Raw genomic sequence first — 14,970 nt, 5'->3', positions numbered from 1 at the left:
GTATAATAGTGCTCTGGTGATTATATAGGGAGGTCTGATCAGTATAATAGTATCTGGTGATTATATACAGAGATGTGATCAGTATAATAGTGCTCTGGTGATTATATACAGAGATGTGATCAGTATAATAGTGCTCTGGTGATTATATACAGGGTGTGATCAGTATAATAGTGCTCTGGTGATTATATACAGGGTGTGATCAGTATAATAGTGCTCTGGTGATTATATAGGGAGGTGTGATCAGTATAATAGTGCTCTGGTGATTATATAGGGAGGTGTGATCAGTATAATAGTGCTCTGGTGATTATATAGGGAGGTGTGATCAGTATAATAGTGTTCTGGTGATTATATACAGGGTGTGATCAGTATAATAGTGCTCTGGTGATTATATAGGGAGGTCTGATCAGTATAATAGTATCTGGTGATTATATACAGAGGTGTGATCAGTATAATAGTGCTCTGGTGATTATATAGGGAGGTGTGATCAGTATAATAGTGTTCTGGTGATTATATACAGAGGTGTGATCAGTATAATAGTGCTCTGGTGATTATATAGGGAGGTGTGATCAGTATAATAGTATCTGGTAATTATATAGGGAGGTGTGATCAGTATAATAGTGCTCTGGTGATTATATACAGGGTGTGATCAGTATAATAGTGCTCTGGTGATTATATACAGGGTGTGATCAGTATAATAGTGCTCTGGTGATTATATAGGGAGGTGTGATCAGTATAATAGTGCTCTGGTGATTATATACAGAGATGTGATCAGTATAATAGTGCTCTGGTGATTATATACAGCGTGTGATCAGTATAATAGTGCTCTGGTGATTATATACAGGGTGTGATCAGTATAATAGCGCTCTGGTGATTATATACAGGGTGTGATCAGTATAATAGTGCTCTGGTGATTATATAGGGAGGTGTGATCAGTATAAGTGCTCTGGTGATTATATAGGGAGGTGTGATCAGTATAATAGTGCTCTGGTGATTATATACAGATATGTGATCAGTATAATAGTGCTCTGGTGATTATATACAGAGGTGTGATCAGTATAATAGTGCTCTGGTGATTATATACAGAGATGTGATCAGTATAATAGTGCTCTGGTGATTTTATACAGGGTGTGATCAGTATAATAGTGCTCTGGTGATTATATACAGAGGTGTGATCAGTATAATAGTGCTCTGGTGATTATATAGGGAGGTGTGATCAGTATAATAGTGCTCTGGTGATTATATAGGGAGGTGTGATCAGTATAATAGTGCTCTGGTGATTATATAGGGAGGTGTGATCAGTATAATAGTGCTCTGGTGATTATATACAGGGTGTGATCAGTATAATAGTGCTCTGGTGATTATATACAGGATGTGATCAGTATAATAGTGCTCTGGTGATTATATAGGGAGGTGTGATCAGTATAATAGTGCTCTGGTGATTATATAGGGGGGGGGTGATCAGTATAATAGTGCTCTGGTGATTATATAGGGAGGTGTGATCAGTATAATAGTATCTGGTAATTATATAGGGAGGTGTGATCAGTATAATAGTGCTCTGGTGATTATATACAGGGTGTGATCAGTATAATAGTGCTCTGGTGATTATATACAGGGTGTGATCAGTATAATAGTGCTCTGGTGATTATATATAATAGTGCTCTGGTGATTATATACAGAGATGTGATCAGTATAATAGTGCTCTGGTGATTATATACAGAGGTGTGATCAGTATAATAGTGCTCTGGTGATTATATACAGGGTGTGATCAGTATAATAGTGCTCTGGTGATTATATACAGGGTGTGATCAGTATAATAGTGCTCTGGTGATTATATACAGGGTGTGATCAGTATAATAGTGCTCTGGTGATTATATACAGGGTGTGATCAGTATAATAGTGCTCTGGTGATTATATAGGGAGGGGGGTGATCAGTATAATAGTGCTCTGGTGATTATATACAGAGATGTGATCAGTATAATAGTATCTGGTGATTATATAGGGAGGGGGGTGATCAGTATAATAGTGCTCTGGTGATTATATAGGGAGGTGTGATCAGTATAATAGTGCTCTGGTGATTATATACAGAGATGTGGTCAGTATAATAGTGCTCTGGTGATTATATACAGAGATGTGATCAGTATAATAGTATCTGGTGATTATATACAGGGTGTGATCAGTATAATAGTGCTCTGGTGATTATATACAGGGTGTGATCAGTATAATAGTGCTCTGGTGATTATATAGGGAGGTGTGATCAGTATAATAGTGCTCTGGTGATTATATACAGGGTGTGATCAGTATAATAGTGCTCTGGTGATTATATACAGGGTGTGATCAGTATAATAGTGCTCTGGTGATTATATACAGAGATGTGATCAGTATAATAGTGCTCTGGTGATTATATAGGGAGGTGTGATCAGTATAATAGTGCTCTGGTGATTATATACAGAGATGTGATCAGTATAATAGTGCTCTGGTGATTATATACAGAGATGTGATCAGTATAATAGTGCTCTGGTGATTATATACAGAGGTGTGATCAGTATAATAGTGCTCTGGTGATTATATATGGACGTGTGATCAGTATAATAGTGCTCTGGTGATTATATAGGGAGGTGTGATCAGTATAATAGTGCTCTGGTGATTATATAGGGAGGTGTGATCAGTATAATAGTGCTCTGGTGATTATATACAGAGGTGTGATCAGTATAATAGTGCTCTGGTGATTATATACAGAGATGTGATCAGTATAATAGTGCTCTGGTGATTATATAGGGAGGTGTGATCAGTATAATAGTGCTCTGGTGATTATATAGGGAGGTCTGATCAGTATAATAGTGCTCTGGTGATTATATAGGAAGGTGTGATCAGTATAATAGTGCTCTGGTGATTATATACAGAGGTGTGATCAGTATAATAGTGCTCTGGTGATTATATAGGGAGGTGTGATCAGTATAATAGTGCTCTGGTGATTATATAGGGAGGGGGGTGATCAGTATAATAGTGCTCTGGTGATTATATACAGGGTGTGATCAGTATAATAGTGCTCTGGTGATTATATACAGGGTGTGATCAGTATAATAGTGCTCTGGTGATTATATACAGAGATGTGGTCAGTATAATAGTGCTCTGGTGATTATATACAGAGATGTGATCAGTATAATAGTATCTGGTGATTATATACAGGGTGTGATCAGTATAATAGTGCTCTGGTGATTATATACAGGGTGTGATCAGTATAATAGTGCTCTGCTGATTATATAGGGAGGTGTGATCAGTATAATAGTATCTGGTGATTATATACAGAGATGTGATCAGTATAATAGTGCTCTGGTGATTATATACAGAGATGTGATCAGTATAATAGTATCTGGTGATTATATACAGGGTGTGATCAGTATAATAGTGCTCTGGTGATTATATACAGGGTGTGTGATCAGTATAATAGTGCTCTGGTGATTATATAGGGAGGTGTGATCAGTATAATAGTGCTCTGGTGATTATATAGGGAGGTGTGATCAGTATAATAGTGCTCTGGTGATTATATAGGGAGGTGTGATCAGTATAATAGTGCTCTGGTGATTATATAGGGGGGGGTGATCAGTATAATAGTGCTCTGGTGATTATATACAGGGTGTGATCAGTATAATAATATCTGGTGATTATATACAGAGATGTGATCAGTATAATAGTGCTCTGGTGATTATATACAGAGGTGTGATCAGTATAATAGTGCTCTGGTGATTATATACAGGGTGTGATCAGTATAATAGTGTTCTGGTGATTATATAGGGAGATGTGATCAGTATAATAGTGCTCTGGTGATTATATACAGGGTGTGATCAGTATAATAGTGCTCTGGTGATTATATAGGGAGGTGTGATCAGTATAATAGTGCTCTGGTGATTATATACAGAGATGTGATCAGTATAATAGTGCTCTGGTGATTATATACAGGGTGTGATCAGTATAATAGTGCTCTGGTGATTATATAGGGAGGTGTGATCAGTATAATAGTGCTCTGGTGATTATATAGGGAGGTGTGATCAGTATAATAGTGCTCTGGTGATTATATAGGGGGGGTGTGATCAGTATAATAGTGCTCTGGTGATTATATACAGGGTGTGATCAGTATAATAGTGCTCTGGTGATTATATAGGGAGGTGTGATCAGTATAATAGTGCTCTGATGATTATATAGGGAGGTGTGATCAGTATAATAGTGCTCTGGTGATTATATAGGGGGGGTGTGATCAGTATAATAGTGCTCTGGTGATTATATACAGGGTGTGATCAGTATAATAGTGCTCTGGTGATTATATAGGGAGGTGTGATCAGTAAAATAGTGCTCTGGTGATTATATACAGAGATGTGATCAGTATAATAGTGCTCTGGTGATTATATACAGAGATGTGATCAGTATAATAGTGCTCTGGTGATTATATAGGGAGGTGTGATCAGTATAATAGTGCTCTGGTGATTATATAGGGAGGTGTGATCAGTATAATAGTGCTCTGGTGATTATATAGGGGGGGTGTGATCAGTATAATAGTGCTCTGGTGATTATATACAGGGTGTGATCAGTATAATAGTGTTCTGGTGATTATATACAGAGATGTGATCAGTATAATAGTGCTCTGGTGATTATATACAGAGATGTGATCAGTATAATAGTGCTCTGGTGATTATATACAGGGTGTGATCAGTATAATAGTGCTCTGGTGATTATAGGTGTGTGATCAGTATAATAGTGCTCTGGTGATTATATACAGAGATGTGATCAGTATAATAGTGCTCTGGTGATTATATAGGGAGGTCTGATCAGTATAATAGTGCTCTGGTGATTATATAGGGAGGTGTGATCAGTATAATAGTGCTCTGGTGATTATATACAGGGTGTGATCAGTATAATAGTATCTGGTAATTATATACAGAGATGTGATCAGTATAATAGTGCTCTGGTGATTATATACAGAGGTGTGATCAGTATAATAGCGCTCTGGTGATTATATAGGGAGGTGTGATGGGTATAATAGTGCTCTGCTGATTATATAGGGAGGTGTGATCAGTATAATAGTGCTCTGGTGATTATATACAGAGGTGTGATCAGTATAATAGTGCTCTGGTGATTATATACAGAGGTGTGATCAGTATAATAGTGCTCTGGTGATTATATACAGAGATGTGATCAGTATAATAGTGCTCTGGTGATTATATACAGAGATGTGATCAGTATAATAGTGCTCGGGTGATTATATACAGGGTGTGATCAGTATAATAGTGCTCTGGTGATTATATACAGAGGTGTGATGGGTATAATAGTGCTCTGGTGATTATATACAGGGTGTGATCAGTATAATAGTGCTCTGGTAATTATATACAGAGATGTGATCAGTATAATAGTATCCGGTGATTATATACAGAGATGTGATCAGTATAATAGTGCTCTGGTGATTATAAAGGGGTGTGATCAGTATAATAGTGCTCTGGTGATTATATAGGGGGGTGTGGTCAGTATAATAGTGCTCTGGTGATTATATACAGGGTGTGATCAGTATAATAGTGCTCTGGTGATTATATAGGGAGGTGTGATCAGTATAATAGTGCTCTGGTGATTATATAGGGAGGTGTGATCAGTATAATAGTGCTCTGGTGATTATATACAGGGTGTGATCAGTATAATAGTGCTCTGATGATTATATAGGGAGGTGTGATCAGTATAATAGTGCTCTGAAGATTATATACAGGGAGTGGTCAGTATAATAGTGCTCTGGTGATTATATACAGAGATGTGATCAGTATAATAGTATCTGGTGATTATATAGGGAGGTGTGATAAGTATAAAAGTGCTCTGGTGATTATATACAGAGGTGTGATCAGTATAATAGTGCTCTGGTGATTATATAGGGAGGTGTGATGGGTATACTAGTGCTCTGGTGATTATATAGGGAGGTCTGATCAGTATAATAGTATCTGGTGATTATATACAGAGATGTGATCAGTATAATAGTGCTCTGGTGATTATATAGGGAGGTGTGATCAGTATAATAGTATCTGGTGATTATATACAGGGAGTGATCAGTATAATAGTGCTCTGGTGATTATATACAGAGGTGTGATCAGTATAATAGTGCTCTGGTGATTATATAGGGAGGTGTGATCAGTATAATAGTGCTCTGGTGATTATATACAGAGATGTGATCAGTATAATAGTGCTCTGGTGATTATATAGGAGGTGTGGTCAGTATAATAGTGCTCTGGTGATTATATACAGAGGTGTGATCAGTATAATAGTGCTCTGGTGATTATATACAGAGATGTGATCAGTATAATAGTGCTCTGGTGATTATATAGGGAGGTGTGATCAGTATAATAGTGCTCTGGTGATTATATACAGGGTGTGATCAGTATAATAGTGCTCTGGTGATTATATAGGGAGGTGTGATCAGTATAATAGTGCTCTGGTGATTATATACAGGGTGTGATCAGTATAATAGTGCTCTGGTGATTATATACAGGGTGTGTGATCAGTATAATAGTGCTCTGGTGATTATATAGGGAGGTGTGATCAGTATAATAGTGCTCTGGTGATTATATACAGGGTGTGATCAGTATAATAGTATCTGGTGATTATATACAGGGTGTGATCAGTATAATAGTGCTCTGGTGATTATATACAGGGTGTGATCAGTATAATAGTGCTCTGGTGATTATATAGGGAGGTGTGATCAGTATAATAGTGCTCTGTGATTAATATAGGGTTGATCAGTATAATAGTGCTCTGGTGATTATATAGGGAGGTGTGATCAGTATAATAGTGCTCTGGTGATTATATACAGAGATGTGATCAGTATAATAGTGCTCTGGTGATTATATACAGGGTGTGATCAGTATAATAGTGCTCTGGTGATTATATACAGGGTGTGATCAGTATAATAGTGCTCTGGTGATTATATAGGGAGGTGTGATCAGTATAATAGTATCTGGTGATTATATACAGGGTGTGATCAGTATAATAGTGCTCTGGTGATTATATACAGGGTGTGATCAGTATAATAGTGCTCTGGTGATTATATAGGAAGGTGTGATCAGTATAATAGTGCTCTGGTGATTATATAGGGGTGTGATCAGTATAATAGTGCTCTGGTGATTATATACAGGGTGTGATCAGTATAATAGTGCTCTGGTGATTATATAGGGGTGTGATCAGTATAATAGTGCTCTGGTGATTATATAGGGAGGTGTGATCAGTATAATAGTGCTCTGGTGATTATATACAGAGATGTGATCAGTATAATAGTATCTGGTGATTATATAGGGAGGTGTGATCAGTATAATAGTGCTCTGGTGATTATATACAGAGATGTGATCAGTATAATAGTGCTCTGGTGATTATATAGGAAGGTGTTATCAGTATAATAGTGCTCTGGTGATTATATAGGGAGGTGTGATCAGTATAATAGTATCTGGTGATTATATACAGAGATGTGATCAGTATAATAGTGCTCTGGTGATTATATACAGAGATGTGATCAGTATAATAGTATCTGGTGATTATATAGGGAGGTGTGATCAGTATAATAGTGCTCTGGTGATTATATACAGAGATGTGATCAGTATAATAGTGCTCTGGTGATTATATAGGAAGGTGTTATCAGTATAATAGTGCTCTGGTGATTATATAGGGAGGTGTGATCAGTATAATAGTATCTGGTGATTATATACAGAGATGTGATCAGTATAATAGTGCTCTGGTGATTATATACAGAGATGTGATCAGTATAATAGTGCTCTGGTGATTATATACAGGGTGTGATCAGTATAATAGTGCTCTGGTGATTATATACAGGGTGTGATCAGTATAATAGTGCTCTGGTGATTATATACAGGGTGTGATCAGTATAATAGTGCTCTGGTGATTATATACAGGGTGTGATCAGTATAATAGTGCTCTGGTGATTATATAGGGAGGTGTGATCAGTATAATAGTGCTCTGGTGATTATATACAGGGTGTGATCAGTATAATAGTGCTCTGGTGATTATATACAGGGTGTGATCAGTATAATAGTGCTCTGGTGATTATAGGTGTGTGATCAGTATAATAGTGCTCTGGTGATTATATAGGGAGGTCTGATCAGTATAATAGTGCTCTGGTGATTATATACAGGGTGTGATCAGTATAATAGTGCTCTGGTGATTATATACAGAGATGTGATCAGTATAATAGTGCTCTGGTGATTATATACAGAGATGTGATCAGTATAATAGTGCTCTGGTGATTATATACAGGGTGTGATCAGTATAATAGTGCTCTGGTGATTATATAGGGAGGTGTGATCAGTATAATAGTGCTCTGGTGATTATATACAGGGTGTGATCAGTATAATAGTGCTCTGGTGATTATATAGGGAGTGTGATCAGTATAATAGTGCTCTGGTGATTATATAGGGAGGTGTGATCAGTATAATAGTGCTCTGGTGATTATATAGGGAGGTGTGATCAGTATAATAGTGCTCTGGTGATTATATACAGGGTGTGATCAGTATAATAGTGCTCTGGTGATTATATAGGGAGGTGTGATCAGTATAATAGTGCTCTGGTGATTATATACAGAGATGTGGTCAGTATAATAGTGCTCTGGTGATTATATACAGGGTGTGATCAGTATAATAGTGCTCTGGTGATTATATAGGGAGGTGTGATCAGTATAATAGTGCTCTGGTGATTATATACAGAGATGTGATCAGTATAATAGTGCTCTGGTGATTATATACAGGGTGTGATCAGTATAATAGTGCTCTGGTGATTATATAGGGAGGTGTGATCAGTATAATAGTGCTCTGGTGATTATATACAGGGTGTGATCAGTATAATAGTGCTCTGGTGATTATATACAGAGATGTGATCAGTATAAAAGTGCTCTGGTGATTATATACAGGGTGTGATCAGTATAATAGTGCTCTGGTGATTATATACAGAGATGTGATCAGTATAATAGTGCTCTGGTGATTATATAGGGGGGGGGGGGGTGATCAGTATAATAGTGCTCTGGTGATTATATACAGAGATGTGATCAGTATAATAGTGCTCTGGTGATTATATAGGGAGGTGTGATCAGTATAATAGTGTTCTGGTGATTATATACAGAGGTGTGATGGGTATAATAGTGCTCTGGTGATTATATAGGGAGGTGTGATCAGTATAATAGTGCTCTGGTGATTATATAGGGAGGTGTGATCGGTATAATAGTGCTCTGGTGATTATATAGGGAGGTGTGATCGGTATAATAGTGCTCTGGTGATTATATAGGGAGGTGTGATCGGTATAATAGTGCTCTGGTGATTATATAGGGAGGTGTGATCAGTATAATAGTGCTCTGGTGATTATATAGGGGTGTGATCGGTATAATAGTGCTCTGGTGATTATATACAGGGTGTGATCAGTATAATAGTGCTCTGGTGATTATATAGGGAGGTGTGATCAGTATAATAGTGCTCTGGTGATTATATAGGGGTGTGTGATCAGTATAATAGTGCTCTGGTGATTATATACAGGGTGTGATCAGTATAATAGTGCTCTGGTGATTATATACAGAGGTGTGATCAGTATAATAGTGCTCTGGTGATTATATACAGGGTGTGTGATCAGTATAATAGTGCTCTGGTGATTATATACAGGGTGTGATCAGTATAATAGTGCTCTGGTGATTATATAGGGAGGTGTGATCAGTATAATAGTGCTCTGGTGATTATATACAGGGTGTGGTCAGTATAATAGTGCTCTGGTGATTATATAGGGAGGTGTGATCAGTATAATAGTGCTCTGGTGATTATATACAGGGTGTGATCAGTATAATAGTGCTCTGGTGATTATATACAGGGTGTGATCAGTATAATAGTGCTCTGGTGATTATATACAGAGATGTGATCAGTATAATAGTGCTCTGGTGATTATATACAGGGTGTGATCAGTATAATAGTGCTCTGGTGATTATATAGGGAGGTGTGATCAGTATAATAGTATCTGGTAATTATATACAGGGTGTGATCAGTATAATAGTGCTCTGGTGATTATATAGGTGTGTGATCAGTATAATAGTGCTCTGGTGATTATATAGGGAGGTGTGATCAGTATAATAGTGCTCTGGTGATTATATAGGGAGGTGTGATCAGTATAATAGTGCTCTGGTGATTATATAGGGAGGTGTGATCAGTATAATAGTGCTCTGGTGATTATATAGGTGTGTGATCAGTATAATAGTGCTCTGGTGATTATATAGGGGGTGTGATCAGTATAATAGTGCTCTGGTGATTATATACAGAGATGTGATCAGTATAATAGTGCTCTGGTGATTATATACAGGGTGTGATCAGTATAATAGTGCTCTGGTGATATCCATAGTGCCAGCACACTCATCACCCCCCCCCCCACACACACACGTCTCTCACCACATATGGACCGCCGCTCTCTGAGTTACAGGTCTCAGTCTCTGGGATGGAGAAGTGCATGATGGGAGATTACAGTGAGATCACACCACAACCGGGAGCTCGGGACCGCAGAGAGAGCGCCAACAACCTGCAATAAGAGAGACAGTGATAGTGAGAAGGGACTACACAGACATCTGTCTCATAGAGAGAGAGACTACACAGACAGTCCCAGCATCTGTCTGTCTCATAGAGAGAGAGACTACACAGACAGTCCCAGCATCTGTCTGTCTCATAGAGAGAGAGAGACTACACAGACAGTCCCAGCATCTGTCTGTCTCATAGAGAGAGAGACTACACAGACAGTCCCAGCATCTGTCTGTCTCATAGAGAGAGAGACTACACAGACAGTCCCAGCATCTGTCTGTCTCATAGAGAGAGAGACTACACAGACAGTCCCAGCATCTGTCTGTCTCATAGAGAGAGACTACACACAGTCCCAGCATCTGTCTCATAGAGAGAGAGACTACACAGACAGTCCCAGCATCTGTCTGTCTCATAGAGAGAGAGACTACACAGACAGTCCCAGCATCTGTCTCAGAGAGAGAGACTACACAGACAGTCCCAGCATCTGTCTCATAGAGAGAGAGACTACACAGACAGTCCCAGCATCTGTCTCATAGAGAGAGAGACTACAGACAGTCCCAGCATCTGTCTGTCTCATAGAGAGAGACTACACACAGTCCCAGCATCTGTCTCATAGAGAGAGAGACTACACAGACAGTCCCAGCATCTTGTCTCAGAGAGAGAGACTACACAGACAGTCCCAGGCAATCTGTCTCATAGAGAGAGAGACTACACAGACAGTCCCAGCATCTGTCTCATAGAGAGAGAGACTACACAGACAGTCCCAGCATCTGTCTCAGAGAGAGAGACTACACAGACAGTCCCAGCATCTGTTCATAGAGAGAGAGACTACACAGACAGTCCCAGCATTCTGTCTCATAGAGAGAGAGACTACACAGACAGTCCCAGCATCTGTCTCAGAGAGACTACACAGACAGTCCCAGCATCTGTCTGTCTCATAGAGAGAGAGACTACAGACAGTCCCAGCATCTGTCTGTCTCATAGAGAGACTACACAGACAGTCCCAGCATCTGTCTGTCTCATAGAGAGAGAGACTACACAGACAGTCCCAGCATCTGTCTGTCTCATAGAGAGAGAGACTACACAGACAGTCCCAGCATCTGTCTGTCTCATAGAGAGAGACTACACACAGTCCCAGCATCTGTCTCATAGAGAGAGAGACTACACAGACAGTCCCAGCATCTGTCTCAGAGAGAGAGACTACACAGACAGTCCCAGCATCTGTCTCATAGAGAGAGAGACTACACAGACAGTCCCAGCATCTGTCTCATAGAGAGAGAGACTACAGACAGTCCCAGCATCTGTCTGTCTCATAGAGAGAGACTACACACAGTCCCAGCATCTGTCTCATAGAGAGAGAGACTACACAGACAGTCCCAGCATCTGTCTCAGAGAGAGAGACTACACAGACAGTCCCAGCATCTGTCTCATAGAGAGAGAGACTACACAGACAGTCCCAGCATCTGTCTCATAGAGAGAGAGACTACACAGACAGTCCCAGCATCTGTCTGTCTCAGAGAGAGAGACTACACAGACAGTCCCAGCATCTGTCTGTCTCAGAGAGAGAGACTACACAGACAGTCCCAGCATCTGTCTCATAGAGAGAGAGACTACACAGACAGTCCCAGCATCTGTCTCATAGAGAGAGAGACTACAGACAGTCCCAGCATCTGTCTCAGAGAGACTACACAGACAGTCCCAGCATCTGTCTGTCTCATAGAGAGAGAGACTACAGACAGTCCCAGCATCTGTCTGTCTCATAGAGAGACTACACAGACAGTCCCAGCATCTGTCTGTCTCATAGAGAGAGAGACTACACAGACAGTCCCAGCATCTGTCTCATAGAGAGAGACTACACAGACAGTCCCAGCATCTGTCTCATAGAGAGAGACTACACAGACAGTCCCAGCATCTGTCTCATAGAGAGAGAGACTACACAGACAGTCCCAGCATCTGTCTGTCTCATAGAGAGAGACTACACAGACAGTCCCAGCATCTGTCTCATAGAGAGAGACTACACAGACAGTCCCAGCATCTGTCTGTCTCATAGAGAGAGACTACACAGACAGTCCCAGCATCTGTCTCATAGAGAGAGACTACACAGACAGTCCCAGCATCTGTCTGTCTCATAGAGAGAGAGACTACACAGACAGTCCCAGCATCTGTCTCATAGAGAGAGAGACTACACAGACAGTCCCAGCATCTGTCTGTCTCATAGAGAGAGAGACTACACAGACAGTCCCAGCATCTGTCTGTCTCAGAGAGAGAGACTACACAGACAGTCCCAGCATCTGTCTCATAGAGAGAGAGACTACACAGACAGTCCCAGCATCTGTCTCATAGAGAGAGAGAGACTACACAGACAGTCCCAGCATCTGTCTGTCTCATAGAGAGAGAGACTACACAGACAGTCCCAGCATCTGTCTCATAGAGAGAGAGACTACAGACAGTCCCAGCATCTGTCTGTCTCATAGAGAGACTACACAGACAGTCCCAGCATCTGTCTGTCTCATAGAGAGACTACACAGACAGTCCCAGCATCTGTCTCATAGAGAGACTACAGACAGTCCCAGCATCTGTCTCATAGAGAGACTACAGACAGTCCCAGCATCTGTCTCATAGAGAGAGACTACACAGACAGTCCCAGCATCTGTCTCATAGAGAGAGACTACACAGACAGTCCCAGCATCTGTCTCATAGAGAGAGAGACTACACAGACAGTCCCAGCATCTGTCTCATAGAGAGAGAGACTACACAGACAGTCCCAGCATCTGTCTGTCTCATAGAGAGAGACTACACAGACAGTCCCAGCATCTGTCTCATAGAGAGAGACTACACAGACAGTCCCAGCATCTGTCTCATAGAGAGAGAGACTACACAGACAGTCCCAGCATCTGTCTCATAGAGAGAGAGAGACTACACAGACAGTCCCAGCATCTGTCTGTCTCATAGAGAGAGAGACTACACAGACAGTCCCAGCATCTGTCTCATAGAGAGAGAGACTACACAGACAGTCCCAGCATCTGTCTGTCTCATAGAGAGAGAGACTACACAGACAGTCCCAGCATCTGTCTGTCTCATAGAGAGAGAGACTACACAGACAGTCCCAGCATCTGTCTGTCTCATAGAGAGAGAGACTACACAGACAGTCCCAGCATCTGTCTGTCTCATAGAGAGAGAGACTACACAGACAGTCCCAGCATCTGTCTGTCTCATAGAGAGAGAGACTACACAGACAGTCCCAGCATCTGTCTGTCTCATAGAGAGAGACTACACAGACAGTCCCAGCATCTGTCTGTCTCATAGAGAGAGAGACTACACAGACAGTCCCAGCATCTGTCTGTCTCATAGAGAGAGAGACTACACAGACAGTCCCAGCATCTGTCTGTCTCATAGAGAGAGAGACTACACAGACAGTCCCAGCATCTGTCTCATAGAGAGAGAGACTACAGACAGTCCCAGCATCTGTCTCATAGAGAGAGAGACTACACAGACAGTCCCAGCATCTGTCTCATAGAGAGAGAGAGACTACACAGACAGTCCCAGCATCTGTCTCATAGAGAGAGAGAGACTACACAGACAGTCCCAGCATCTGTCTGTCTCAGAGAGAGAGACTACACAGACAGTCCCAGCATCTGTCTCATAGAGAGAGAGACTACACAGACAGTCCCAGCATCTGTCTCATAGAGAGAGACTACACAGACAGTCCCAGCATCTGTCTCATAGAGAGAGAGACTACACAGACAGTCCCAGCATCTGTCTCATAGAGAGAGAGACTACACAGACAGTCCCAGCATCTGTCTGTCTCATAGAGAGAGAGACTACAGACAGTCCCAGCATCTGTCTCATAGAGAGAGAGACTACACAGACAGTCCCAGCATCTGTCTCATAGAGAGAGACTACACAGACAGTCCCAGCATCTGTCTCATAGAGAGTACTGCGGTCGGGAGAGACAGCCGCTGCGGGATGTGACAGTCACCTGAGCGCTCGGGGAGGAGATGTCTGCGCGGCCCCCGGATACGGACCGGAACCCCACACCCGCCCGGCACTTCCGGCTGACGGAGCAACAAGGATCACTGTCCGCCAGGAACACGGGCAAATAATGTGTTCCGGACCTCAGGACGGGGGACTCTAATATAGGGAACACAGGAGGAGGATAATACAGGTGACACACAGGAGGATAATACAGGTTACACACAGGAGGAGGAGGATAATACAGGTGGCACACAGGAGGAGGAGGATAATACAGGTGACACACAGGAGGAGGAGGATAATACAGGTGGCACACAGGAGGAGGAGGAGGATAATACAGGTGACACACAGGAGGAGGAGGATAATACAGGTGACACACAGGAGGAGGATAATACAGGTGACACACAGGAGGATAATACAGGTTACA

At 41.1% G+C, this 14,970-nt stretch overlaps 1 protein-coding gene across 1 annotated transcript in view; it reads right to left on the bottom strand.

The window, feature by feature from the left end:
- Positions 1 to 14,653, bottom strand: part of SNX17 (sorting nexin 17) — a 37,304-nt gene extending 22,651 nt beyond the window's left edge. Inside the window, exons 1-2 of the mRNA XM_069973300.1 lie at positions 14,551 to 14,653; positions 10,449 to 10,575 (exon numbers count right to left, since the gene is read on the bottom strand). Of these exons, the coding sequence (XP_069829401.1) occupies positions 10,449 to 10,508 (60 nt within the window). The 5' untranslated portion in view covers positions 10,509 to 10,575; positions 14,551 to 14,653. The remainder of the gene's footprint in view (positions 1 to 10,448; positions 10,576 to 14,550) is intronic.
- Between the last annotated feature and the right edge of the window lie 317 nt (positions 14,654 to 14,970).

The sequence above is a fragment of the Dendropsophus ebraccatus genome, chromosome 6 (assembly GCF_027789765.1).
Source record: "Dendropsophus ebraccatus isolate aDenEbr1 chromosome 6, aDenEbr1.pat, whole genome shotgun sequence".
NCBI classification, from domain to species: Eukaryota; Metazoa; Chordata; class Amphibia; order Anura; family Hylidae; genus Dendropsophus; species Dendropsophus ebraccatus.
Note: the sequence above shows the minus strand (reverse complement) of the source record. Positions and strands in the feature narration are given on the sequence as shown.